Consider the following 27,770-nt stretch of genomic DNA (forward strand, 5'->3'; position numbering starts at 1 on the left):
CCACGTATAAAGATTCATTTTAAACTGTACTTCAATTTGTGAGTGAGTTCATCGCTACTGTTTTATCTGATTTTACTCAATGTTCGGTAATTTTGATCCCATTGGAAGGTGTTAGCACTTTTAGCTGTTTAGGATGGAACAACCAGCGTCCACATCAACTTCGCCCACTCGATCCTGGGCAAAACGGCTGGCCGAGCTGAAGGCATGTCCATGGTGAGGTTGAATGCACTTCTACGTCGTATTCTCTAAAGTGGACACGTGATTGTTTTGTTTATTGTTACTCTTTGATACTGGCTCAACTTGGTCGTACGACGTCTACAAAAAATTCGGTATAAGACGTACCTCTCACTGGACATTTTTTTTCGCGGATCTCCAGAGGATCCAAGCGCGCATGTCTGTCATGTGCTAACATTTTTTTTTGTATTTTCTCTCTTCTACTGTAATGTCTAGAAGAGTAACGCTAAAGATCTTAATTCGTAATTTCTAATTTCTTGAATATTAGATTCTTTGCAAGGGGTATTTTTTTAAGGTGAACGTTTAGTTGTGCTGAATTACATGCCAATGTTGGTCGCCTTCGCAGCGTCGAAACGAAGGGGCAATCGTTCCATTTGCTCGTCTCCTCCTTTTGGGTTTACTTCTAACCTAGATGGACTAACATGATGTTGATTTAAATATAGTTTTAATATAATATACAATATATTTTTAATATAGAAGCCTTTTACTTGTTAGCCTTTCTGTCCCTACTTTTTCCTTGTGAAAAAGGCTCTTTACTTCTTCACCAGCTACTGTTCAGGTACTGGGGTGATCTATCGTGGAGAAATGCTGAGAAGTTGCTCATGTTATGCGAAGAAGGATCGTTTCTTGTAAGGGACAGTCATAGCGATAACCATCTTTTCACGGTTAGCTATAGACACGAAGGTTTGTTTGTTTCAGGTGTTATTTCTGTTGAAAATGATTCTTGTACCTGTAGTCTGTTACCGTTTTGTGACATGAACATCAATTTAGATATATGAAGACCTATTTCTTTGGAGACTTGTTACTTTAAGATCGAGTTTTGCATTCACGGGTGGAAATTAGTGGTCAGTTCGCCCATCTGGGTGGTCCGCTCTCACTAGAACGATCCGAAAGTATTGTGGACCTCTTAAAACACGCAGTTCAAGTATGTTTTTTTTTTCTAAACTTCCGTTTCTTCGTGAGAGACTTTGTGTTCTTTCAGATATCTTTCACTCGAGAACGAGATATTCTCATCCATAGGCGAGGTGCTGAAGCAGAAGCTTCGGGAATCCAATTACGGTATCCTCTATCACGACTTCAACTACTCCCTCGATTACAGTATCTTTGTCGACTAAGGATTAGACTATTGTCGCGGGCTGATCAGTTGTCGACCTTGCCATTGCCTCCACCTTTGTTAGCCTATGTGTCGGATCCGAAGTTCTTGATTCCTAATATTAGAGAGTGCTTGAAATTTCTAGAAGACAGAAGAAAAATCCTAGGATTAAGTTAATCTATTACTCAACGGTAACTTCGGAAGCAGTTGAAAAAGAATTGTACCCCAAAAATTTTAATTGATTGTGAAGTTTTCGATGGAAAGTATGAGATATTAACAAGATTTTTAAATCGGTAAGTGAAGATGGATGCTCATTCTGTTTTTTTTTTGTTTCAAGAACGATAGATCTCTGTCAGCTAATCGACTGATCGCTGCATCGTGTCCTTTTGTGATCAATTCTGAATATTCTTTTTCTCTTTCTTCTCGATCCGTTACTTCATAGTCAAGAGTATAATGGTGGTGCATTCTGTCTGTAGGCTAGTTGAAACTTTAAGGTGATCATGATTTTTAATTTTGCGGAGATGTAACTCCCGTTGTTTTGATTTTCATATTCCTGAGTTAAGGTGATTCGTTCATGTGCAAGCCATCCTTCTTGATGGATGAAATTATTATTTGTTGGTCGCGAGAAGTTGAGGGCTGTACCTGTTGAAACTTCCAGCGATTCGTTATTTCTCCACACTTTTCCCCCTTTCTGGATTGGTAGTGTTTTGTTCTCTGTTTGTTTCATCGAAATTTGAATGCTTTTTAACCTTTCTGCAGTTGAAGAAAGGGGCAATTCTTTATTGGCTAAGTCGTAACGCTAAAAGTTGTTATCAATTTATTTCATCGAATTCCTAGAAGACGTGAACTGCTTTTAGTGTCTCTGGAGTGAATTTTCACGGAAAACGGCTTCAACTTCTCACAGATCATCAGTCGACATGACTTTAAATCTTTTGAAGAATGATTCGTTATTAAATTCCTTCGTGTTATATTTTCTACTTAACAGAGACGTCTCACCAGAGTTCCGCTGTCCGATAATTAACATTACTTGATTGTTTTTTTTTTCATTTTGAAAGATTTTTGTAGGTTACTCTAACTGCGCTGCATAATAACAATTTACTGCTTGTTTTTTTTCTAGTGATTAATCATCCATATCATAATGAGGTTTGCTTAATGAAGCTTTTGTGTTTTTCATATACGGGTACATTTTATGTATTTTTGGATTTTCTTTACTTTGTTACTTTGAACTGTATCTGCTATGCTTTTTATCAAGCTTGAGCAAATGCTTGAATTTTGAATAAAACTTCCACGTGTGTTCGCATATGCTGTCGCTGTTGTTTTTTGACAAATTTGTTCTATAAGACAGATTTCTGTTACGGTAAATGTAAGTTAGAAGTTGAAGAAAGTATTTGTAGGATTGCTATTTTTGAATGGCAACGATTTTCGCGCTTAGTTCTGGTTCTTTACCATCTGCTATTGCTGTGTTTCGGATGTCAGGTAACGTTTGTGGTTTAATTATTGACGTAGTTCGGTCCTTACAGAAGCCAATATGACCTATAGTTGGGTCAAAACGACATGAAGCACTGTGCAGTTGCGTGAGCGGTTGCGCTCGAAGCGCTGCGGTGGAGCGTATCGGTCAGAATCGAGTGAGGATCGTTGCTACCACCGTTCATCGCTGCAGTTCGCTGTCGTCCCACCTCGATTCCAACCGCTCTCTCCACCGCGTCGCTTCGAGCGCAACTGCTTACGCATCTGCACCGTGCTTCATGTTGTTTTGACTCTACAATAATCTTTCACTTTCTAAGGCACTTCCTCATTTTTCTGGAAGTCTTACTCATTGTTCTTGATTGAGCTGTATTGGTTTTGAGCTTTAAGCTGTGTGGTCAATTGTACTATGACTCAATTCAATTATTTAATTCATTTTAATTGATTTGATTTAATCCAAACATCCAGACCATTTGATAAGATATTTAGCAGCATCAGTTAACAATCGGATGCAATATAAAAATGTGCACATCAACTTTTTGTAGCTTCATAAAAACTCTCTAAGGCAAAACCCCATATATCAATCCCGAAAATATTATATATAGTAATACTGCAAAAAATAACGCTGTTTCACCTTTCTCCATGGAGGAAATATAGTCAATTCTACGAGCTTGGCATGAATGTGGTCAGTAGCTGTAGGATGACGACTTCGTCGATGCACAGCTAACAGGCCAACTGTTTGACCTACGATAGGTTCAATAGCAAAGAAACCACTCGCCACAGTTCCCTTGCTATCATAGATCCAGTTCGACAGCACCACCGTTGGATCATGATCAGCATGATCTTCATGTCCACTGCTCCTCACACCACCTGAGTCCGATTTCAGAATCTGAACGCTGTCATACATAATTGACGCGGCCGTGGAGCGTTTAGGTTGATGGAGTACGAGGGGAGGTAAGGAGGCTCCCGTAGATTTTTCTGCGAATCCCTCCGATATCTATGATGCCCGAGGATCATGACCAATTGATTGCTCGTGGACTGATCACTGCCCGAGATAGATAGATTGGTTTGTCAGACTCGTTTCCCGCTACACATGTCGTATGACCATACTTTTCATCTGCTCACAAATCCACTTTTGTTCATACCTTTTTCCATGGAAGTTGACCGTATCTCTAGATTGGTTCAGATTTTGAGGGAGTATGTGCACATTATCCACAACAGTTGCCAGATCTCTAACAGACCTCAGGTTAGGATACTTTTAAAGTCTATGCGGAGGAACTCTGGTAGAATCGATCAAAAAGTCTAATTTCAGAGCAATCACGGGTAAAGGAAGGCTGAAGTTTTGAAATGTCGTTGTCTTTTATTGTGTATCTAAGAAAAGACTAGTGGGAAGATACTGTCGAGCAGCTTAAGCGATGTCTGTTTGATCTCTTTTGCGGAATACACAAGTAGGTCATTTATAGGTAGCCGCTCTCTACCTGTGTTACGTGAGATAACCAAGAAGAAGCGATGGATACCTCGACAAATGAGATATACGAAGATTTTTACGCAAAGCAATGAGATACTAGATACCGCAATGGCTGTATTTCTGCCAGGTACATATTTTGAATACAGTTGTTGTTTTCTTGTCTTGTTTTTGCTTTACGAGTTGATTCTTTTGGATTTCTTGGTATGTTCTTTTTTTCTAACATTGTCGTAATGATGATTGTTAACAGTTTGATCTCTCTTCGGGGAGGTTAGCTTTTGTTGCTTCGTTGTTGTTTCCTGCCAGGCCATATTTGTTTATACTTATTTACGCAAAACAGCCTTGCGCCACTCTGCGTAAATAGTTATAGACAACATCTTTCAAAACTGCATGCTTTTGTTTTTTTTTTTTGAGTTCTCGAGTCTGCTTTACTATTTCTCATTTTCTGATGAAAATAAAAGCTAACTGTGTTATTTCTATCTTAGTGGTTCGGTCGTTAACAACGTTAAAGTTTGTAAGGAGTAGCTTATTCAAGGTCCTTCAACATTCACTGGCGAAGATACAGCTGAACTATACGTTCACGGTAGCAGAGCAGTGTCGGATGCTTTAGCTGAACGACTGGCTACTTTTGAGGGTGTTCGGCAGGCTACAAGGGGTGAATTTACGAAGAGGTAACTCTTTAACCCTCTTTTTTCTTTCTCTCTTTTTTTTGTTCTTTGTGTACTTAGCATTTACATCTCATTTTCTTATATATAACGTTACCCTGGTGTAATTTCCAATCATACAAACCTGGTTTGGGAACAAATACATTTTTTAGAGCTTTCTTCAATGGTAAAATGGATTACTATGAAGTTAAGGGATTACGCAATCTTATATACGCTGAGACTCAGCGTCAAAGACAGATGTCCTATGGGCAGATGAGGGGCGGAGCTGAAGCACGGCGAATACGGTGAGTTTTCTCTGTGCCTTTTGTGTGTTTTTTATATATTGTATTTTTGTTCAGGTAAGTGAAATGACTGCTCCAATTTCTTTTCCATTTCTCATGTTTGATGTTGGTTCTCACGGTCGTTTAATTGCTCAAAATTTTCAATTTCAGTGACCTACTTCAGGATACGGTAATGCGAACTTTTGTACTAATGGATTTTGGTGAACACGTAAGCACCAGCATCGATGATGTGCAGTGAGTTTTTCCTTTTTTTAAATCGGCTCCGATTAGTTTGTCATTTTTTTTTCTCGTACCGTTCCTCTTCGTTCCGTTTGGTCTTCCTGTGAGTAAGCTCTTCTTTACAGTCAGCTAATAATTCCAATCCTTGAAGAAGTCATCCGTTTGGAGAGCCGAGCTAAAGGAGCTGAGATTGTCCACAGAGGCCTTCGTGCTGTAATACTGGGTCGACCAAATACTGGAAAAAGTAGTTTAATGAACGCTTTAGGTTAGTGTCTGCTTTACAAGAGTCCTCTCCAGCTGAGATGGGCAGGGTTCTGCAAACAAGTTAAAGTTCTTTACTCTATGCATAAATTTTTGTAGCTCAAAGAGACGTAGCCATTGTATCTGATCGCGCAGGAACAACTAGAGATAGCATTGAGGTGAGGTTCCACTAATAAGCGTATTTCCTCGTAATCCCTTTCTATAAATTTTATTTTTTACGCCAGTATCCTCTTTTCCATTATTTCATTTTTTTCTAAGGTTCGTCTAAATATAGCTGGAGTACCGCTATCTCTCACGGACACGGCCGGAATCCGTGAGACAGTCGATTCACTGGAAAAAGAGGGCATCAACAGAGCAAAGCGAAAGTACGCTACTGCATGTTTTTTTCTTGCTTTTAATTAAATTTAATTCAGCATCTTGAAGAGTGATTTAGAATCTTGGATGCTGATCTTGTGATCGTTGTGGTCGATGCTTGTGAGGCTGAGGAAGAAACGAGGTCACTTCTAAATGAGCTTGAGGTGTTTTCTTTGTCGTTCTATATAGGAATTTTTTACTTTCTTTGCTGAGTTTGTTACGTAGTTTTATTTAGGATCTGGTAGAGGTTAACATTCCGGTAATAGTTGTTAGGAACAAATCTGACTTGGCCGGGGGCAAACAGTTTGCTGAAGTTGAGTCCACATCGCGACTTCAGGTGGTTGATTGTGTAGACACGTGCGCGTTAAGCACAGAAGGTGGGGTTATTACAAGAGTTGATTATTAGGTTCCATTCATAATGATTTTTGTAGTTTTTGTTTGGAGATGTTCGCTTCCAGGTGTCCATCCTCTCATGGATTCGCTAGAGCGACTAGTAGAGAACCTCTGCCCTGATGACAGCGGACCATGCATGACAGATACGCTGCTATTAAGGTGAGCATTTTTTTAGAGTGTTATACATATAACGTCATTTTTTCTTGCCAGATTCATTCATAAGTAGTTTAAACTGTCGTCATCCTTTCTTTTAAGTTATTTCTCTCTCCGGGCAAATTTTATACTTGTAACTTTCTCGTGGAAATCGAAGCGAAATTAACAGAGTCTTACTTCAGTGCGATTCTTAGTCTTTTTTGTTCATTTGTTCAACTATTTTGTTTATTTTGTTGCCATCGATTTGCATTGGAAAATAATGACATGTAAGTAAGAATGAGTAATACCTGATAGTGAAATTCTTGTATGGAGGGAAGAAGGGAAGGGCTGTTACTTGGTATCAAAAGTAAGTGATCTGCCAACGCTGAAGGCCGGGACCTTTCACAATCTGTTAATCCTTTCGCAGAAAAAAATTTTTTTTCTTCTCAGTGGTTGCAAATCTCTAGATTGAATAGATTGACTAATGAGTTATCGAAGAATATTGACAGTAAACTTGCAGAAAAATCGATTGAATGACCAATTTTTGAAATTTGACAGAAAAACACCATTTTTTCACACATCCATTCATGATTTTGTTCTTTCAGCGAAGCTCGTGAGGAACTGGAAAATGCGTTGTCGGTCCGAGACTCTGCCCTGTTGTGTGATCATCTTCAGCGAGCTCTCGACATTTTTGGACAGATGGCTGGTACTACAGTAAACGAGCAAATTTTGGACGATCTCTTCAAACAATTTTGCATAGGGAAATGAAATATTGTCATAAATATGAGCTTATTGTCTCACTGGCACCAGGCTTAGGACAAATATCCGAATATTTTCCAAATTTCGATAAATAAGGATAAAAGATAAACTAAGCGGAGTTGATCATTCACTTTGGGATTCGCCATGACACGGCAAATCAATTCCTAATCGTAGAGGCCAGTGTGAAGAGTAGGAATGGTCTATAGGTGCCAATCGGTCTCATTGTCCTCCTGCGCGGGTGTACCGGAGTCGGTAAGAGGTTCCGCTATGTCTGCACGATCTATCGGAGGTTCGGATCCGCCCTAGTGCTCACCAAGCCTTTCACATCCCTCCGGGGACGATAAATTGGTACCAGACTTGTCTGGGAGGATAAAAACACTGACTTTTCACATCGGCTAGCCACCGCAGGTCATTGTATAGGCCAGTTACTCGTTCATAAACCTCAAACGATTCTGAATTGAAGTGAACGTGGGGGCGCATCCCAAGCGGATTAATTAACGCCAGTCACCTAATCCTTTTATCCTTTACCCTCCTGGAGCCCTTGCGTGGTACCGAACCGAGCAGTGGTGACCTCTTACTCTATAGGTCTACACTTGCACTTTAATTCGTTGAAATGAAAAAAAGAGCTTTTGTGTATAATTTTACTACGGCTACGGTACTGGGATGGAATGTATACTTTTCTCACAAAGAGTTTTATACTAGTTTGGTTGTTTTATTTGTTGTGTCAAAAGATTGGAACGTTCTTTGAGATTATAATGGAGTTCAAAGTTATTGAATTAGTCAGAATTAGTACAGTAACCGTTCTTGACTTCGTTTCCTTTATTTAAAAATGCTTATCCTGGCCGTGCACTACGTTTTCTTTTATTAATATCTGTACTAAAATTAATAAATACAAATTTGTTGAGATATATCTATGTTGAGCGTTTCTGTTGAAATACACGTGTTGAACACTGCTTTGAGCGGAGCTGCGGCTACCAAATCTTGACTATATCATCGTTGTTGAAGAGACAGTCGGACGAGTTGTCCAGGTCCAGGTATATTGCTGGAAAAGTGGTGTTGAAATGAAATCTTTGTGTAATGGAAAAGTAGACTCCTTTGAGGAGGTGCAATTTAAACGGAAAAACGTTAGAAGGTCGCAAAAAAAAAAAATTAAAAAAAGAAAACATTGGAACTTACGCCGTTTCGGTAACATAGTGCACACCGTTGTCGGCTATACCAACCTCGACGGACCATGATGAACCCTGTGATTAACTGTCGTTAACAAAATCAGAATGATCCCTGAGAAATCCCACCTCTTCTCCTTCGATGATTATTTCAAGCTCTCGTAATGGCCCAAGATTCACTGCATCCACGTCGAATTCGTGACGCTAAAAGCAGTTTTTCAGGATGAGATGAACGTTTTAGACTGTAGCGAGGCAAGGAAAAATTTGAAAGAAAAGAAAAGGGAGCCTACCGATCCTTCCTCAAACTTTATTATATCGGATAATTTCCTCGATCCACTTTGTCCTTCCTCACCAATTAGGTTAAATGCGGGACGGAATGTTCCAGAACTGCTAGCGGTTGTAATTGTGATAGTGTATAGAATATCTGTAAGTTAGAGATATTTCAGTGCGTGAATGAAAAAAAGGAGTAAGGATGAAAACTAGTAGTTTTTCAAGGGCATAAGAACGGGCCCGTGGCCACCCCAGTAGTTTTTGCGCAGATGGGACGTCGTCTAAGGTGACCTACCCGTTTAGTGTCTTCAAAAAATTAGAAAAATATAGGGGAATTAGGTTACATTTGCATTTTTAAGTTACGTTACATTAAAAACTTTCTAAACAGGCTTAGTTGAAGTGAGTAGCTTAATTATATTATAATCATATTATGTAGTACTTTCAACGAAGAAGAGAAGCAAAAATGTCCCGAAAGATGAGAGATTCTCCCCGATCCGATTTGAAAACGATTTTTTTTTACTCTAAGAACGATTTTTTGCTCTTGTTAGCAGTTTGATTAGAGCAGTTTTGAGCGTCCCCCCCCTCTCTAACCATGTACTATTTCGCCCTTTTATTCCATCCGTCCGTGAAAAACTCACTGAGCGTTGGTTGAATATCTGGATAGACTGGTGAGAACTCGTACACTTGATGACTTTCAAATTCTGTGTCCACACTTGGGAACCGAAGAATTGTCCTAGTGGCTTGATTTGCTAATCGCATCTGTAAATATAAGGGATTTATAGACTACATCCATTTCAATGCGAAAAATGACACAAGAATGGGTGTTCCATTCCTGCTGGATCCCAGCCACTCACTTTTTTGATATAAAGATGCTCTGTACGTTCTAGTTGACCCAAGCCGATTCGTAGCTTCTGAAGAGGTCCAATGCTGGGACCTTTCATCTAAAAAAATTACGTTCTAACGAGGAGCTACATCTGTATCTCCCTAACCTCATAGGTGTAATGCTTATCACTAGATTCATCAGGCTGGTAGTTCATTGGATAGGCCTCATATCCGGAGCATAGCGAGACCTCAGGCATAATATCGCTTGGTCCCTGGAATTGAAAGGTCTTGTAACGAGATGTATGTATCGATTATTGATTGGTGCAAATCCTCACCTCGATCGACATCGTTAATACCCAGTCATCATTGTCTGAGGTCAGATTTTGCTTCTTATTCCGTGTACTGAGACCTTCCATATCTGTAAATTCGAAGATGTACTGTTCCCGAAAACTTTTCAAGAATAGCCGAAAAAATACGATTTTTGAGGAGAAAAGCACCTACCGCTAAATGTTAAGACCTTAAAATAGGACTTGTCCTCTTCCAGCTCACGAATTTTACTTTCTCGAAGTATGTAGCGGTACGGGCAATGTGTAGACTCTCGAACATGGGCAGAAATAGCCAAAATCTAGAAAAAAAGAATCACCCATAATTTTCTTGTGATCACTTGAAGGCAGCGTCTCATGAAACTGACGACGTTGAGATTTGTGTGGGCAAATATAGAGTTCGCGATGTATATTACGATAATGAGCGTAGCACTGCTCAACTTTCTCTAGTCCTACTAAAAAAGGCGTGGGAGCTGCCTTAGTTCCTACGAGGTTCGTAAGAACGCGCCACCCTTGCGTGCGTTCTGGTTCTCTCAGCAGCCTATTCATTGTTCCTGGTTGAATAGACTGCTGAGCAGACCTCATCGATTGTCGGCCGCTCGCTAGTGGACGCGGAGCGTGTACAGAAGAAGCACGTTCTTGCGTGCCTCGTAGGAGAGAATGCTCTTTCCCATGCGCTGTTTTTCACGGCAATTAAGGGCAACTGAGTAGGACCACGCTAACACCCTACACCCTAAGCTCTATATTTGTCTACATACACCTCAATACCGTCAGTTTCGTGATAGGCAGCCTTCGATCTCTCTTTACAAACGCTAAGTTTCAACCTGCTCGTGTTTACACTTGAGTTGTCGATCGAATACATCGAGAAACTTACATTTCCTGCCGTTTCCACACTTCCAACGTGTTTATCCCAAATATCCTGCAGTACAGCGAAACCCTCAAGGATTGCTTGTCCTGGAATGTTTTGGATTCAGAATTATGATATATCCTTGGAGAGGAGACAATAAGCAAAGAATAGAAATCAGTGTGATCAAAACTTGCAAATGTTGTTCTATCGCTGAAATAGACACGATTTGTTGTCGATTCAAAACAAATTACCTTTTTCCGAAAAGTTCCCAATCACTTTGATGCAGTTGATGCGGCCAAGATGAACACATTCGACTTTGAATGAGTATTCCTGGAAGAAAACGAGCGGAGTTTAAACGAATGAAATTTCAATGTAAATGTTTTTAATGTAAATGTCATTTCTGACTCCGTGTTTCCTCCCATTTTCAAAGGCATCACTCCACGAATCTGTGGTGGTACGGATTTCAGGTGGAGTATTCGTATACGGGATGGGAGACGGGATGGAGAGGGGGGTAATTCCGTCCATTTCTTCCTAATTGCCGTAAAAAACGGCCCGGGAGATGCGGCTTTGGGCGTTCTGGTGCACTATTTTCTACATGGAGTTCGACTGGAGCGCGCTAGCCTTGTGCACGCGCCGCATCTTCCGGGCTGGTTTTTGCGGCGATTAGGAAGAAATGGACGGAATCACATTCCTCTCCATAATCTACTATCCCGTATACGAATACTCCAGCTGAAAGCCGTACCACTTCAGATTCGTGGGTTGATGCCTTTAAACCACTGACGATAGCGCACGTTTTTGCGTGTTTGGCACGTAGGACCAGGACGTTTTAAGACGTCGTGCGACCGCAGTTCAGCGATGAGCCGCGTTGTTCCAGGGTTACGCAGAAACACTTGTTAAAGGCATCACCCTACGTATCTAGCGTGGTATGGATTTTCGTTGGAGTATACCTATTTCGGAACGTAGATTATGAATACAGGGGTGGTTCCGCTCATCTCTCCCTGCATCACTGCAAACATACGGCTTCAGAATTCGGTTAACACGACGTCCTCTATTACAGCGCGCCACCCTTGCGCCCCGCCCCCACCTGCGATTCGTCGAATGAAATGAATTGCCCATCGGGGCGTCCGAATGGATTTTCGACGAATCGCAGGTGAGGGCAGGGCGCAGGGGTGGTGCGTTGCAATAGAGGACGTCTTAAGAAACAGCGTTCCGGAGCCGTCTGTTTACAGTTATGCAGGGGGGTTTTTTGAGCAGAACCACCCTTCTATACATAATCTACGACCCGATATAGATATAGTGCAACGAAAATTCATGCCACATCAGATTCGTGGGGTGATGCCTTTAAGTGGAAATTCGTTCCTTAGAAAGCATTAGTTCCAGTGTATACATGAGCCAATTAAAGGCATCACCCCGCGGATCTGAGGTGGTACGGGTTTCCGGTGGAGTATTCATATACGGGGTCGCAGATTATGGAAAGGTGGGTGATTCCGTCCATTTCTTCCTAATTGTCGTAAAAAAACGGCCTCTGAAGATGCGGCGCCGCACAGGGCGCACTCCAATCGAACTCTTTGTAGAAAATATTGCGCCGCAACGCTCGAAGCCGTATCTTCCAGGCCGTTTTCTACGGGAATTGGGAAGAGCTGAACGGAATCACCCTCCTCCCCATAGTCTACGACCCCGTATACGAATACTCCATCGGAAATCCGTACCATTTCAGATTCGTGTGGTGATGCCTTTAAATAGGGTAGTTGTTATATGTCAAACTATTTTATTAGGAGTTTCTGTCAGCTCGTGGCAAGCCAACCGTAACACCTTTGTGGAAATAAAAATAACTTCTTACCTTCTTATTCGCGTTGTACTTCAGCGGAAAGACACCACTATCGCTAAATTCGCCGACTAACTGAGCTTGCAGCGTGTTATCCTTCAGAAGGCGCATGTCACCACCGTATACCTTCCCTTCGTAGTGTAGTACTGAAGGTAGAACTACTGTATCCGATGTTTTGACATACTGTTATCCTCAAATTATGAACTTACTTTCCAACGGCTGATCTCCAGACCGAAATACGCTTATTTCTCTGAAAGCTTGTGGTTTTTTCGTGCGCTTCCCGGTGAAATCCATCCATTTTCCAATTCTGAAGTAATTTTTTTTATCGAGTTCAAGTGCTTGAATTAAGCGCTTCGGTTCATGGAAAACTAGCAGCCCGACCTTACTGCAATTCGTTCATCCGTGTCCAGATCTCGCAGTTCCACCCATTCCAAGAAGAAATCTGGCTGATCGCCAGCTCCATCCACTTCAAACCGTACTTTCAGTAGATCGCCTATAGCGCCGAAGTCGACCTTTAAACGTACGATGGTTTCATGGGCGGCTTGTCCTTCTTGATTTATGCTTTACCTGTATCAATGTGGTGTCTGGAACATTGTACATAGTTTTATCGTTGCAAACTTGCATTACGGAACTTCCGGTAGTACCGTAACCAACAATTTGCAAATTTGAAGTGGTGCCACCGGTTCCGTCTTCTCTCCCATTGTGCAGTATGAATTCCCATCGGGCTTCTAAATCACTGCGTAATTTTCTGGTGTTCTCAACAGAGGTGAAGACCTAAGAGGAATTACGTGTGGTCATCGCCTCATCCGGTATACTGTTTAGGTAGTAAAATGCTGCAACGTGAAGAATCCTTTCGATTTTTCCATCCACCTCAAACATAGACACTTCATAAATTTGTTCATTTTTTAATTTTTTTTGTCTAAAAGACGTTCTTGGATAGATAGCAGCTGAAAAATCTATAAAATTGGTAAAAATTGATCTACCTGACCGCTATCGAACCATTTCGAGCAGTAACAAACGTATTGACGAGCTTCCATCACATTTTCCGTAATCAGAACGTAATCGATGAAAATTCCGGCACCTCAAAATTAGGTGATGACCGGAGTGTACAACCGAAAAAAAATGAATGGAAAACGCTCTAAACGGGAATAAACAGCGAGAACGTAAGTAAGGATCGAATTATTGATTACATGATCACAGCAAAAGTGACCACCGAAGTTCCCAAATACACGAGTATTTTTAGAAGTGGTTGGTGAATGAAGGCCGGTTCGAAAAGAAGATCGGAGTATAAATTTTGGAGCAGCTATTTAACCTGAATATAAAATATTTAGGACGCTGAATAAGTTATTTGCTAATTCTGTTTTCAATATTATTTATATGTTTTTTATTCCTACTTTCCAATGCTTTATTTCTATTTCTATTTTCAATATTATTTATAAATATATTTTAGTCCTGTTTTTCTTTGTTTTATTTCTATTTCATTATTTCTATTATTTTATTTTTTCAATAAATTATTAAATTACTTCTTTTCTGCAAAACTAGATATATATCTTTAGGGATTGTAAGGACTCAAGAAAAGAGAGTAAAAGCGAGTATGATTATCTAAAATTGTGGATAATACCAGGATAAGATTTTGAACTGAGGAAGAGTGAGCGTATATTCAAAGAATTCTAGAAATTTCTACAGCTAGCAATTTCAAGGAGAAAAATTACCGTACAGAAACAAAAATAGTACTACTTGCTAAATCTATGTTTTATGCAAAAGATTTGACCACAACAAGGGTTTAGATTGGCGCAAACAAAATATTTAATGTCGCCCCTGGTGCTGAAACACCTACCGTATCCCTCTTGTTCGTGTCCTATAAGGATTTGATTGATGGTGCCAAGATATTCGGTTTCCACGTGAAACGAGTCCATATGACGTTGTCGAAATCGTGTCTCTCCACTCTGCAACCAGTCACCCTAGACAGCAAGTGATCACAAGGACTAGAAATTGTTAGGATCTCTAGAGGTTCCAACGTGCTGGATTTTCATTTCACTATGAGGTTTTTTCTTGAGTTTCGGTAAGTCATGTTACATGGCTGCTTCAGAAAGATGGCTTACTTCCTGCTTCAAGTAGAATTTTCGACTTGTTTGTTCATCTCCAAATAATTGTACGTACAGATCCGCTTCTGTCTCTGCTCCCCATCGATTTCCAGTGGTTACGGAAATTGTGTAAGTCATTTCTGGAAAATTGAGGATTTCCGGAGAACTTTAAGTTTGTTTAGCTAGAATTTATGGACGAGGCAGATATGATCAAATTCGAGGACTTTAAATTAGCTCTGAAGATCACCTAGATATACTCATGTGGATTGCTATGGATATGCCCCGGTTTCAGTAAGTAATAGGAAAATAGAACGCTATCGGAGAAATTATAGGAAAATAGAAGCGCCTATCGGAGGAAATTTATAGTTTGGATCACTTGATCAAACGAGCAGAAAGGGAGCGGCGAAAGGTGGGGAAAACAAGGAAAAGCAAAAAACAAACAAACAAAAAGAAGAAAAGAAAAGGGGCAACACACACGAAGGTAGGGGGATACCCAAAGAAAAAAGAAAAGGCACGGGTTAAAGTAGGCGCAATGGAAAAAGCGGAACGCACCAAGATGGGTGCACGGCAAAAGTGAGGGACAAAGCAACGAACCAAAGGCAGCGGGGTGGAAGCAACGTGAAGCACAAGAAGCAGGACGTCGAGACCCGAGACACAATATACAAGTCGATAAACACGTGAGTCCCAATACGCGTAAGACCCCAAAAGAAAGGCAAGGTCCACAACCTAACAGCCAGAATGAGGGCAGGCGCAACTATAACAGATTAAAGACACAGACGGCAACACGAAAGGAGGAACACCACAGGCCCAGCACGAGGTTTAGTCGAGCGGTGTTTCACCAACCAGTCGGTTTTGAAGACCGCAAGATCAACGACGGCAAGACGCATCTTTCTCGATGAAAAGCTTGACCGTTTCCACAACTAGAGGCAAGGACCAAAAACGGACAGCCAGCACAGCCCAAAGAGCTACAGGGGGGAAGGCATACCATATAAAAAAGAAAAAACACATTGGACACTCACATAGGAAAAAAAGAAGAGCAGAAGGTCCAAACAAAACAAAGGACAAAGGTAATGGAATAAAAAGGACCAAAAGCAAGGAAAAGGGAAGTAACCAAAAAGAAAAAGAAAGTCCCTGTTCGACTGAGTCGAAGATCTACAGGACGGTTGTGCGTCCTGTTGCCCTTTACGGATGCGAGTGCTGGCCGACAACGAAAGCCTGGAAAGAGGCTGCACGCTATGGAGATGCGGATGTTGAGGTGACGATAGGTATAACGCTAAAAAAAGTATCCAACGACACTGTCGCTCCATCTTCGGTGTCGTCCCGATAACTGAGAAGATGAAGGAGGCGCGCGGATGGTTTGGTCACGTCTTGCGGCGGGAGGAAGATTCTGTTGCCAAAACCGCTCTGAAGCTCGACGTTTCAGGAGTGAGGCCGCGCGGGAGGCCAAAGATTCGCTGGTTAGACCGTGTGAAGCTGATATATAATCACTTTGTTACGCTGATCAATGGATAAACCAAATGGAAACAAAACTAAAAGCGCCCTGCAACAACGCGGGACAAACGCTAGGAAGAAGAAGAAGAAGAAGACTGGATTGGACTACATTCTTTCACTACACAGAATGCTATGTTCAGGTTTCATGGGCGTGTGTTCTGTAGTCGCTGTTGCGGGGGAAAAAAACGCGGATCTTTGTTTCTTTTACGTTTTTCTTGGCTCAGAATAGTTAATTTTGTTTTCCAGCGAAAAACTACCGTGGTTACTGTACATCGGGGACCGCCTCTTTAACCGATTCAACAAACAGGAACCATCTGCTAGTTGAGAACTTTTATTCTACACATTTTGGTCTCGCTGTGGAAGTTTCTGGAATTTACCAGTCGACAGAGTAGTGTACCAACTACTGCATGGACGTTAGAAAAGTATGACTAAGATTGGAAATTTCATTTCAAGTGATCTTGACCTCAATCCCGTAAAATCAGAAATTTGTAGGCGAATTTCATTGATATTTTTTTCTCGAAAATCTATCAAACTCACTTTTTTCGTGTCCTGGCATGGGAGTGGGTTGACGTGATGTGATGGCCGGATCAGGTACTCTTTCTGTAAAATGCATCTCGATGGAAATAAGGGGAAGAAAAAAGAAAATCGATCGATGAGGTCACAGATCGCATGTATTTTTCGGAACGAAATTGAATTTAATCCGTAAATAACCACATTTATGGCTTTCCGTAATTTGATCAAAAGGACATGGCGAGTTTTTTTTTTGCCTGCGACCGTTTTCTATACGTACCTTGACCCTCCACTACTCCTTGAACCATGCCTTCGTCAGGTACTTCTATAGCTTTACCAGGCAGACCTTCGGATTCTATGATGGCTGGAGCGTCCGTGAAGTGGACTTCTGAATTGAGAAATTCCGACCCTCAAACTCCCTCATTAACTCTCGTACCTGTTATACGGGTATATCAAAAGTTCTACCTTTTTTTTGAAGCTTACCTTTCAATCTCTTCCTGGTGTGATATCCTCGGAAAGCTGCTTGGATCTTAATCGCTGCTTTTTCGCGTTCGTTCATTTCTTCATCATCTGACGGTAGAATTTCTTCTCGATCACTATTTGCAGTTGTTCGCGTCATTGATCGCTGTGGCGCTGTCGCAGCTTCCTCCTCAATTTCACCATCAGATGGAAGGATTTGCTCTTCTCTGGATTGCGCTGTGGATGTTCGAGTAATTTGCGGATTGGCACGAGCTGTCGTGTCGTCGTCCGGCAGTAAAATCTGTTCACGGCTTGATTGTGACGTCTGTATACGACGGCTAATCGATGGTTTTTCTGCTTCATCATCGGATGGCAGTATCTGTTCACGATCGCTGTCTGCGGATCCTCTTGGACGTTCGCATGGAAGTATCTTCGCATCACCTTCATCATCAGTAGTCAGATTTTCCTCACATTCTGACCTTGAGGTACCTGCACGAACAATTGTTGGTCTGTTTTGCTGCTTTTCGTTGACAGATGACTGTATTTCTTCTTTTTGCGATTGAGAATCCACCGGCTGAGTTCCCTCATTTCCATCGCCCTCCGCAACTGAAGCTAAGTTCTCCTCTCTATCGCTTTCCGAATATATTTCAGCAAGTGGATCGGTGTCATCATCCCGTATAAAGTCCTCCTCATCACTCTCTCCTTCCTGTTTTTCTTTCCTTATCATCTCCGCTTTCTTTGCTTCTGACAACACACTCCTCCTTGAAGATGAGTTTTCTGCTGTTTTAGAAGTGGATGGTCGCGTCTCTTCATCTTCTCTGCTTCTTGAAGTGTTGCTGTTCTCCCGACCACTGTCCACATTTGGCGTGGATTTCGGCGATTCCTCCGAAGTCTCATCGTCTTCAGGAATAAGACGTTTTTCCGCTTCTCGAAGAGTTTTCTCGAGTTCTTCGTTGAAAGAAAATTCGTGTTCCTCGTCCATTTTAGGTGTGTCCGTTAGTCGACTGCTGATCGAGTTAGCCTTGCCTGAATCGCTATCATCTGTTTTATACGCGGACACCGTCTTCTGTTGTGGCTGTGGAATCACTGAATAAGATTTAACTCATTGTTCTTCTAGAATATTCGAGGAAATTCCAAAAGCGCACCTGGTAATGCTTTGATAGGGTTCTGTCGAAGTGCGCCGGTCGTTTTCCGGATGTTTCTTTTGATTGCACTGTGATAGGAACGTGGTTTTTTGTCGATACCGTTCTCGTTCACTGAACTTGACGTTGTGTCCGAATTTTCGGAAGCTGAAATGGAAAGATAACGTCATTCCAGAATAAATGGGATCTCTTCCTCAAAATCCCTCAAATATCAAACAACGTAATAAATCAAGCAAATAACCTGATTTGTTAGTCTTGCTAATATATCGATGAATATCAATGTTTGGGAGCATAGTAGTTCCCAGGTAAGGTCGTTCGATTCTCGTACAAGCAATGATTTTCGGTGGTGAGAGGTTCAAAATAGCGCTAACGTTTAGGATTCTCACGCCATCCATGGAGTATAGACGAAAAATTGCCGCCTTAACGGATAAACTATAATTTTTGCTGGATATACTTGACTGATCATTCTATCCACGCACCTGTAAACCGTCACTGACTTCATGTAACAAAACCTCCATCGACGGTAATCTCATAGGATTTAAAAGAGTACGGTAGAAACGTCCCTTACCGTTTAGGACAAAAAATACCTAAAAACGGTAATTTCTTTGGAAAAATTTCTCCAAAAAAACAGCGTGAGGTCTACCTGTCTTGAGGGCACGACGTTGAATCCTAGTGCTCGGCTCATCCTTAGTTTTTGCTTATAGGAAGGAGATGTGGGGATCTTAACATAAATACGATTTGGTAGCATGAGAAGTGAGAAGAGAATGCATGCTGTTTGGACACAGACAGATATTGGGGACGGGACCCAGAGAATAGAATAAGGAGAACACAAAGGAGAAGAAGACAGTTTAGATTGTGAAATTTCTGGAACATTCGTTTTTTTTTTCTAAAGAACAGAGTGTTTGGCGTTAAATTCGCCAACTCGTTTGACTCCAACTCAGAATCGTCTGGGATTTGTGCAACGACCTCTGCGATTGCCCCCGGCAGCCAGCCGATGTGTACTTGGGTCAAAACGACATGAAGCATGGACAGTCACGCAAGCGGCTGCGATCGAAGCGGCGCTATGGAGCGTAGCGGTTGGGATTTTGTAGGGATCGCCTCGCTATCGCCACTCATCTCTGCAGTTCATCATGGTCTCACCTCGATTCCAACCGCTGTCTCCACCGCAACGCTTCGAGCGCAGCCGCTTACGCAACTGTCCGTGCTTCATGTCGTTTTGACCCGACTATACCTAGCCAATGTTTTTATCCTCCCAGACGTGTCTGGCACCAATTTATCGACCTCGAAAGGGTGAAAGCTTGGTTGGCCTGGAGCAGTCTTGAGCAGTTGCTGTCGAGTCTTTTATCAACTGCGTCAAATTTTTAAAGAGTGGACGTAGCGCAGTTGGTAGAAGATTATACAGCGACTGCACGGTCAGTGGTTCGAGATTGAACTAGCGCCAACCAAACCCTTCCCCTTTCCTCTCTTAGGTGGTGATAAGTTGGTGCCAGACTTGTCCGGAACAGCACTGACCCGGTACATCAACTAGCCTTTGCAAATCATTGCATGAGCCAGGCATCCGTTCACAAATACTCGAGCGATTCTGGACGGAGGACGAACGTGTTGGTGTATCCCAAGCGGATTCATTCGCGCCAAACATTTTATTCTCCGTTGTTTTGGTTTTTCTAGTTTTTTTTTCGTATTCACGATTGCAACGTGAATGATTTAAAATGTGGTTGGTCCTTTACAGTAATTTTGGAAAGTGCGAAGGGGGAAACCTAGCAGGTATACTTAATGAACTTTAAATGAATTCTCTCGAGTACTTTTTTTTCAAAAACTCTCCAGAAATTTTCTAGAGATCCATTTGGGGGTTTTCAGAAACAACAGATACAGAAGGACCAGTCTGCCTCAGGATATGTCCAGTAATAGAGTTCTTTGTTGCACAAAACAACAGAAGGAAGGTGTTTCTCCACGAGGTTACGTGCGTGCTGTGCGTTTTTGTGCACGATCACACCTACTCCACTCGGAGCGTACCCAAAACGATTGGCCACCAGGATTTTGTCGATGTAGGCTTTGATGTGCCTGATCACGTGCCTTTTTCAATCGTTCCAAAGCGGAGAGGTTGATACCGCGACTGTATTTCGACGATGTGGCGACGTATCTGGAAAAAGTTTCGGAATTTCTCAATATTGAAATGGAAAAAGTAAAGAATAAGTTAATTAATTAATTAATATCTTGCCAAGCAATTTATTTGCTATCGTAATAATCACTTTGCGAATAGGAAACTAGCGAAATAAGGTTTTTCGTGGGAAATTTGCTTCAGTTAAAAGTTTCCTTGGGGTTTATGTCTTTAGAAATGATTTACTGAAGGTGATAATCTCGAACAATTCATGTTCAGTTTTCTCCTCTGTTTTTTCACGGATGGACTTTATAGGTAACAATTTACTGTTTCGGAAAAAAAATTGTGGTTACAAATCAGATTTTATATGAAGCCGGACTTTACGGGAAACATTAGAAAATATCTGTGATGAAAAATGACTGTGCGTTAGAATAAGAAGCCAATACTTCAGAAAAGTTACGACTCAAGGATCTATGTTTAAATTGAGAAGAGAACTTCTGAGATGACTAGGAGAGAAAAAAATCCGAGAAGAAATGACCATGAATCAGAATATTTATTTACTTAGTTATTTATTTATTTATTACGCTCAGTGGCGTGCCAAAAGGGTGAATACAAACAAATACGGAAAAACATAGTTTAAAAAAAAACAGCAAAAAGGGTGCAATGAGCAGGGATCAGTCCGGTGTACGGTTCCGGCACAAAATTAGTGTCCAGGAAATGGAGGTATAAATAAAGGTAATGATAAAGAGTAAAGAGGTATAGGGTATAGAAGTTGCCCTCACTCTTACATCATCAGGTCATTAATAATAATTGCAATTATATTATTCAATAAAGTTTATTTACAGTAAGAAAGATTTGTATTTTGTTTTTTTTTCTTCCAAAAACGGACAAAAGCTCTCCATAGACCTAAAGATTACCACAGTTCGATTTGGTGGTCGAATTCATCTAACGCCCAGGAAGTTAGGTATTAGGTCCTGAGGAGTTAGTAAAGTGTAAGTAGGCTTTAGATATTAGTGCGATCCATTCAAATCAGCAGTCAGGAAGGTGTCCAGCACTGGCAACTCTTCGAACGGTTATAGTGGCTCACACCGCTGAGCCAATGTGTAGAGATATTGTAGATGCACTAGTATTACAGGCTCAAAGACATCACCCCACGAATCTGGGATGGTATGGATTTCCGATGGCTAAAGACTATACATTGTCGTAGCTTGCAGTAACGGATTGGATAACGCCCATTTCTTCCTGATTTCCGTGAAAAAACGGCCTGGAAGATGCGGCGCGTGCGCAAGGATGACGAGTTCCAATAGAACTCCTCGTGAAGAACAGCATCGCGGAACGCTCGAAGTTGTGTTGGAGCGCGCTATCCTTGTACACGCGCCGCATCTTCCTGGCCGTTTTTTCACGGGAATTAGGAAGAAACCCGTTTCTGCAACCCACGATATCGTATAGTCTTTACCCATCGGAAATCCATACCACTCCCAGATTCGTGGGGTGATGTTTTTAATTTAAAAAAAGTAGAGGGAAATTCCGGACCATTCCGGATCGAAAATTTAAGAGTAAGGCTTTAGCAAATATGTCCTAATTGTCTGATTCCTGCTAATAAAGTAAAAAGTGGATAGTTTGTTTTGAGTGTTTAGGTAAAAAAAAAATATAATCTAGCTGCTAGCGATATAACTAATGAAACAAAGATAAGCAGAAAAAATGTCACTGGGGAATTAAGTCATAAAGATTTCTCCGTCAGAACCTGACGAACCTGACAGGAAACGGAGAAATGACAGATGTGGTTTGAAAAAGAACGAAGCCTAGTAGTCACATAGCACGCAGTTTACGACGACGATTTAATTCCTTTAATTCCTCACTTAACGGGGACACCGCGACACAACACACGGCGGCGGTAATCATTCCGAAGCGTAGTAATCGGGTAATGACAACATTGGACAATCAAGAACGAAAAAAAAAGAACGTGGGAAAAAATGATGATGAATCAAATCCTAGTAATTCCGCTTCCTTTTGCTACTTCCAAGGAAGGATACGACACGGTAAAGGAAGGTATCCGGATGGAAGGATGTGCGCTCAGCGCTTTTCCGACCATGAATCCATTATGCGCATACCATTCATAGAGGAAATCAGCTATTACAATGAATGTCATGCAAGATTAAGGCAGATAATCTACTATATATTACTTAGTATGAGTATATTATAAGCACATGGGACAAGTTTTAAACCTCAGCATACTTTGGGATACGGTAATCGGATGACTCACTTTCCCAAATGTTGTAAATCATCGATTTCATGAATTGAATTTCGTCCCATTGGAGTGGTGAGGCGACGAACACCAAATGGCATTTGTATATTCGTGTTAAGATCGTCCAATAAACTTTCAATATTACGGTAACGACTCTTCGATATAGGAACGCGAATACCCTGAAATTCAGGTGATCATGAATCACTAACAAGTACAATATGTGCTAAATAGAGCCTCTTTTTCCCTAATTTTTGCAATTTTCTGGAGTTATATTCTTTTCGTTAAGTGTCTGCCACCATTCTGGATGCTTCCATGAAATGGTGAGAAATACTGTACAAGTCGCTCGACGATTTTTTTTTGATTATTAGTGATTATACGCGGTTCATGGTTGCCCTCTACGTTTAAACTTACGTTCTGATCTGGACATTAAAATGGTTAATGTAAAGAGATACTTTTCATTAGGAGAGCGCAGGGGCTCCGAATTGTGAAGAAGCCGTGCGCGAGTCGCGGATTTGCTATCAGAAGTCCATGCCTTCTGTAGTTTGTAGAATCATGTTGTTTCTGAGTATTTTGTATTTTATTTTACTTTATATTTATTTATGCTTGTTTTAGAAGTGAGCAAAATCGCACCAAAAAGAAATTCGAGGCATAAATGTAAACCTCAGTGAGTGCGGATGAACTAGATGTTTTCTCATCTCTGATGAATATGATGATCATCTCTTTCCTCACTTCAGTGGTAGGCATGTTGAATTAAATTTCAAAAAATCAAATAATAATTAAAATTGAATTTATTAATTGAAAAGATTTTTTTGTAATGATAGCTAAAAAAAAGTTTGTAATAGTCTATAATTTCTTGTTAATTCTTACCCCCGTGTGTTTTTTTTTGGGAGTAAAGACCGGATAACGATTGTTGACCTCATGGCAAACTCATCCAACACTTATAATTTCAGCATTTTATTAAGTTGTCCTTCATTTTTGCTTTATTTTTTGAATTCCTCCTAACTTTTTTGTGTTTTTTTTTCCAAACTCCCTACGTAAGGGGGTGTTTTTCTCGTTAAAATCCTTTCGCTAGTTAGTTCTCATTAAATTTCGTTTCAAAAATTCTTATGGTAATTTGTCAGCTATGAGTGGGTGTTATTAATAGTAATGACATAATAGTAAAAAATAACAGATATAAATAATATAATAATAATGATAGTGCCTAGTTAATTTTTCTTCTTTTTTGTTTGTTTTTCAAATTCACAACAAATCACCCAGGTACGTGCATACATCTACTTGAGGCCCACTTCTGCCTATTTTCTCAGTCATCTTTGGGAAAAACCTACAAAAAAATTCTATTTGATTAAACTAGTTAATTAATTAATTTAATTTTAAAGAGGAAGTTTTTGAAGTTTTTCCGGAGAATCCGGGAAAAGAAGAAGTTTGTGTCTCGCTCTAACCATTGATACTGGAACTATGAAGGACAAAAATTGGGCCATGAGCTCATAAATTTTACAAATCTTGAACTTTTAGGAATTTCACTTTCACTTTTAGGAACACTCTTCGGGTATTTTTCTCCGCATTTCACCACCAGTCAGTCCCTTACTCGATTCGAAATCTCCGAACGATTTTTATATTTGTTGCCGGCTTCTAATGAAATTCCTTCCTCCCAGGATTACTAGCTGTTTCTATGGTGATAGACGGGGAACGGACTGATCAGTTGCCAGCAATGTGCACCTTTTTTCCGTAAGCACGCAAATACTCGCGGAATTCACGGCACGAGTAATAATGAATTCAGCCGAGGATGTGGTCAAGCGCTTTTCCACGGAAAAATGTACGCCAGAAAAAAGAGGAGTGTAGATTTTTCGAAAAATTTAACAAGGACAGCAGAATTTTCTCTAGAAAACCGGTCGACATTCTTTCTGAGAATAGATTTATTTTGCAAAATAATTAATAAAATCAAAATGATTGCATTTATCTCTTGAAATATAATTTCAAAGCTGGGATGGGAACATTTTTTTTGTTAAAACTAGTATTTTTTTTTCCCAAAGATTTGCCCCTGCCTGCTAAAATTATCTTAGACAACCATTACAACAAAAAATAGCTCAATTCATTTGTAGAAGGATATGTCTAGAGTTTTTCTTCAAAAAAGAAATCCTTTAAAATTAAAATGTTCACAGTTTCTTCCGGAACAAAGTATAGGTTACGGTATCACACAGTACATCGTACATACATGAATTAACAGGATAAAAATCGTGAAAAGCGACCTGTTTACACCAGTAAAACTTGGTAAGACAGGATTTGTTGCGATCTTCACACGTCAGCACCTGTTCTCGCCTGTTTTTTCGGGAAGGCTTATGTTGATCTTCTGAACGCAACGCACGTTTGAGTTGCGGTGCGGTCATGATACCGTTTCCTGCGGATGGAGTGTACGGTAGGTGAGGGGGAGCTTTGAACCTGATGTATGTTCTAAAATATAATGAAAATATGGCGTTCATCCAGTACAACCATACTCGTTGGTGCCTGGATGTGCTTATGAAGATCAAGAGAGGACACGGAATAATCAATATTTATAGAAATCATAGTGGATGAAACACAAAACTTTGCTTCGAGGATAGGTTGTGTTGGGCTGTGCTATTTGTTTTTCAAGGCGAAAAAAAATAATGGAGGAAGAAATCCAGGAAAATCCCAGAAGTGGGAAAAAATTGAGGAACATTTCGCATCACAAAAACATTTCGAAAACTGAAAATGAGTTTGTTTTTGGCTTGCTAAGGTCACGGTTTTAATTTTTTTTGCTCTTGTGAAAATGACTGCAGCTTTTTTCTTCTTCTACTGCGATCGATAATCGATATGTGTACATGATTGTAGGGAGAGAGAGAGAGAGAGAGAGAGAGAGAGAGAAAGAGAGAGATGAAGTGAGAGGGAGACTGTGGATTGATTTAATTTCAGCAAATAAATGTGATTTCTCTAGAGTTTTGGGATGAACGTGGGAGGAACTATTTATTAAACTGTGACAAATTTAATTCTTTCAAAATCGCAGGGTCGAAACGAGGATGGATAAGATTCCTCAAAAGATCTCTCAAAATTTCACTACGCTATGAGGTATGCAAAGGAGAACGTATCATTTGAAGGAGAACGTATTATTCAAAAATCATTCAACGTATTATTCAAGAAGACCTAAGAAAAATGCAGAAAATTCAAATAATTTTTAAAATTACAGGTTATAGATGCAGCAGATAAGATGGTACACGAGTGAATGGTCTTTTTTAGATATTCGATTTAAAAATACAAGTATTTTCGCGCAGTTACCCATAGTAACATACATTTCGTAGTTGAAAATGTACAAAATAGATGTGAAGGGGAATTTTTGTATTTGTGTCAGAGCTAAATCCACCTGCTCGACGATGGCGAAAATTGTTGATATGTACAGGAGATCGCTGCCGTCGTTATTACATATTTCCACGCTACAAATAAATCTCCATGATTATGTTTAGTATGACTATTCTCTTCGGGGAGCGCTATCGAATTATTGTCCAAGAATTATTGACCAAGAATTCAATGAGAAAAAATGACGCGAAATGCGATTACTCTTCCTGATTTATTTATTTTATCTTGTTTTATTTACCGTTGGTGCACTTGCGTCCGTCAAATAACTGGATTCCTGTCATACGCAATTTTCTACGGGACCTAACAAACTGGGAAGAGAGAACTGATCCCGGGTCCCATTGACAACAACACACTTTTTCGCGTATTCAGCCCTTCGAAAAGACCAGTCGATTTTTACGAGCTATAATTGTATTATATTCTGAATTGTATTATATTCTGAGATAATAAATTAATTAAGTACAAAAAAATTCAAACTATTTTGAAAATTATGAGAAATAACCGTTGAAGAGTGTAGGGCTCATCGTATAACCGGGTTATCGTCGAAGGTCCAAGAGTATTTATTTCTGTAGAAAGAAAAAATCGACTATGAATAGTTTCAAATAGTTTCTTATTTATTTAATATTTAATATATGAAAATATTTGATTTTTATCAGCAACAGAAGAGAATGTGAGTTGCTGCGGTAGCTCCGATTTGATGCAATTGTTCTTGAGTAGAATTTCATAATTTACCAGTCTTGAATGGTTTTTCTCATCTTAGGAAGTTTCGATTGTGATGTTTTGGAGAAAAAGATAGGTAGAAGTTGTAAACGCTTGCTTTTTTCCTTTTTTTTTACCGACATAGTTTTTCTCTTGCCCTTGAAGAGCTGGACCCTTTTATTTTCTGTTTTATTTTCTGGAGTTATGTACAATCAGCAATTCTTCGAAACGTTGAAGAAATTTTAATTTGGAAAATGTGCTTAAAGGCTCATTTTTGGTCTCGGTAAGCGCTTCGGTGGCTTCAGTAGATTCTGTGGATATCGATCGCACACTCACCGTGAAATACTCGTCACCTTCCTTATAGAAGAATACTGTTTTCGCTGAATATGGTCGTTTAAATGTCCTGTCTTGATTGTCATATGTGCGGATCATTCCATTTCGTGGTAGGATCGGTATGTTCGGATGTGCGTACGACGAAACCATTGTCGCCTGAAATTCAGGGGTTTTCAGGGAGATTATCCAAGCAGAAAAATTGATGAAGAAGCTTAGAATCATGTAAGATATACGAATAGAGGGAAATGTTGGTTTTTCTTGTTTTATTTGAAAATAAGCAATGAATAGTTTTTAATTATGGGCTAATTTTATGAGAGGTGTGCAATTGCGGACTGACGGAACGAGTGTGACTCAAAGAGCCGGACTGACTCACTGACGGCTGGAAGACCCAGGAAGAAAACTCTAAGGGCTTAACGGGGTCTTCTTAAGAAGTGTAATTTAAAGGCACATGTCCGTTGAAACCCCTGCGACAGTCATAAGAAATGTAATCAACATTGACTAATGAGATTTTGTGACATTTACGGTAGTCAGTTTGAGATGTAAACAAAAAATGAATAAATCCCTTCCTTTTTATGTTATTGGCTGCAATTACGGGCATACAGAAAAGGTCATAATCTAAAATTATACTTTGCAGTTATAGACATACACTAAAAATCCTTATTTTGAAAAATATCCTCGGAGATTAGGCTGTGCTTGGATCGCTTATTGGACTCCTGGCACATGACACTTTTTGCTCAAATTTTTTTTTTCAGGATTTTTTCTTATTTCTGCAATTA

The 27,770-nt window shown here is 40.2% G+C and overlaps 4 protein-coding genes across 5 annotated transcripts; 2 read left to right on the forward strand and 2 right to left on the reverse strand.

Annotated features, from left to right (window-relative positions):
* Positions 1–133: 133 nt before the first annotated feature.
* RB195_004383 (uncharacterized protein) lies at positions 134–2,248 on the forward strand (the record flags this gene model as incomplete). The annotated part of the gene is made up of 5 exons (XM_064182208.1): positions 134–213; positions 794–918; positions 1,047–1,159; positions 1,217–1,293; positions 2,185–2,248. The coding sequence occupies 5 exons, from the start codon at positions 134–136 to the stop codon at positions 2,246–2,248; spliced, it is 459 nt and encodes a 152-aa protein (XP_064033475.1).
* Positions 2,249–2,736: 488 nt separating this feature from the next.
* RB195_004384 (uncharacterized protein) lies at positions 2,737–7,329 on the forward strand (the record flags this gene model as incomplete). Of its 2 annotated transcripts, XM_064182210.1 has the most annotated exons (13): positions 3,991–4,037; positions 4,104–4,114; positions 4,255–4,386; positions 4,792–4,927; positions 5,074–5,205; positions 5,353–5,436; positions 5,547–5,686; positions 5,782–5,840; positions 5,941–6,047; positions 6,116–6,200; positions 6,272–6,413; positions 6,495–6,588; positions 7,167–7,329. In XM_064182210.1, the coding sequence occupies 13 exons, from the start codon at positions 3,991–3,993 to the stop codon at positions 7,327–7,329; spliced, it is 1,332 nt and encodes a 443-aa protein (XP_064033478.1). The 2 variants fall into 2 exon arrangements, with proteins under 2 accessions (XP_064033476.1, XP_064033478.1); XM_064182209.1 differs by lacking the exons at positions 3,991–4,037; positions 4,104–4,114 and adding an exon at positions 2,737–2,803.
* On the reverse strand, positions 3,387–3,698 carry RB195_004385 (uncharacterized protein; the record flags this gene model as incomplete). The annotated part of the gene is made up of 1 exon (XM_064182211.1): positions 3,387–3,698. The coding sequence occupies one exon, from the start codon at positions 3,696–3,698 to the stop codon at positions 3,387–3,389; it is 312 nt and encodes a 103-aa protein (XP_064033477.1).
* A 981-nt stretch (positions 7,330–8,310) lies between the features above and the next one.
* Positions 8,311–27,144, reverse strand: RB195_004386 (uncharacterized protein; the record flags this gene model as incomplete). Its single annotated transcript, XM_013444345.2, has 29 exons — positions 8,311–8,362; positions 8,497–8,561; positions 8,613–8,687; positions 8,774–8,907; positions 9,392–9,512; positions 9,608–9,694; positions 9,743–9,847; positions 9,911–9,993; positions 10,077–10,200; positions 10,773–10,852; positions 10,997–11,075; positions 12,586–12,716; positions 12,780–12,877; positions 12,952–13,082; positions 13,138–13,298; positions 13,359–13,440; positions 13,554–13,651; positions 14,408–14,531; positions 14,673–14,794; positions 16,683–16,745; positions 16,936–17,043; positions 17,139–18,200; positions 18,260–18,403; positions 18,498–18,675; positions 18,736–18,843; positions 18,900–18,977; positions 20,270–20,396; positions 22,618–22,778; positions 26,998–27,144. 29 exons carry the CDS (start codon positions 27,142–27,144, stop codon positions 8,311–8,313), a joined length of 4,128 nt encoding a protein of 1,375 aa, XP_013299799.2.
* Positions 27,145–27,770: the final 626 nt, after the last annotated feature.

Source organism: Necator americanus, chromosome I (assembly GCF_031761385.1).
Source record: "Necator americanus strain Aroian chromosome I, whole genome shotgun sequence".
In the NCBI taxonomy this organism is placed as follows: Eukaryota; Metazoa; Nematoda; class Chromadorea; order Rhabditida; family Ancylostomatidae; genus Necator; species Necator americanus.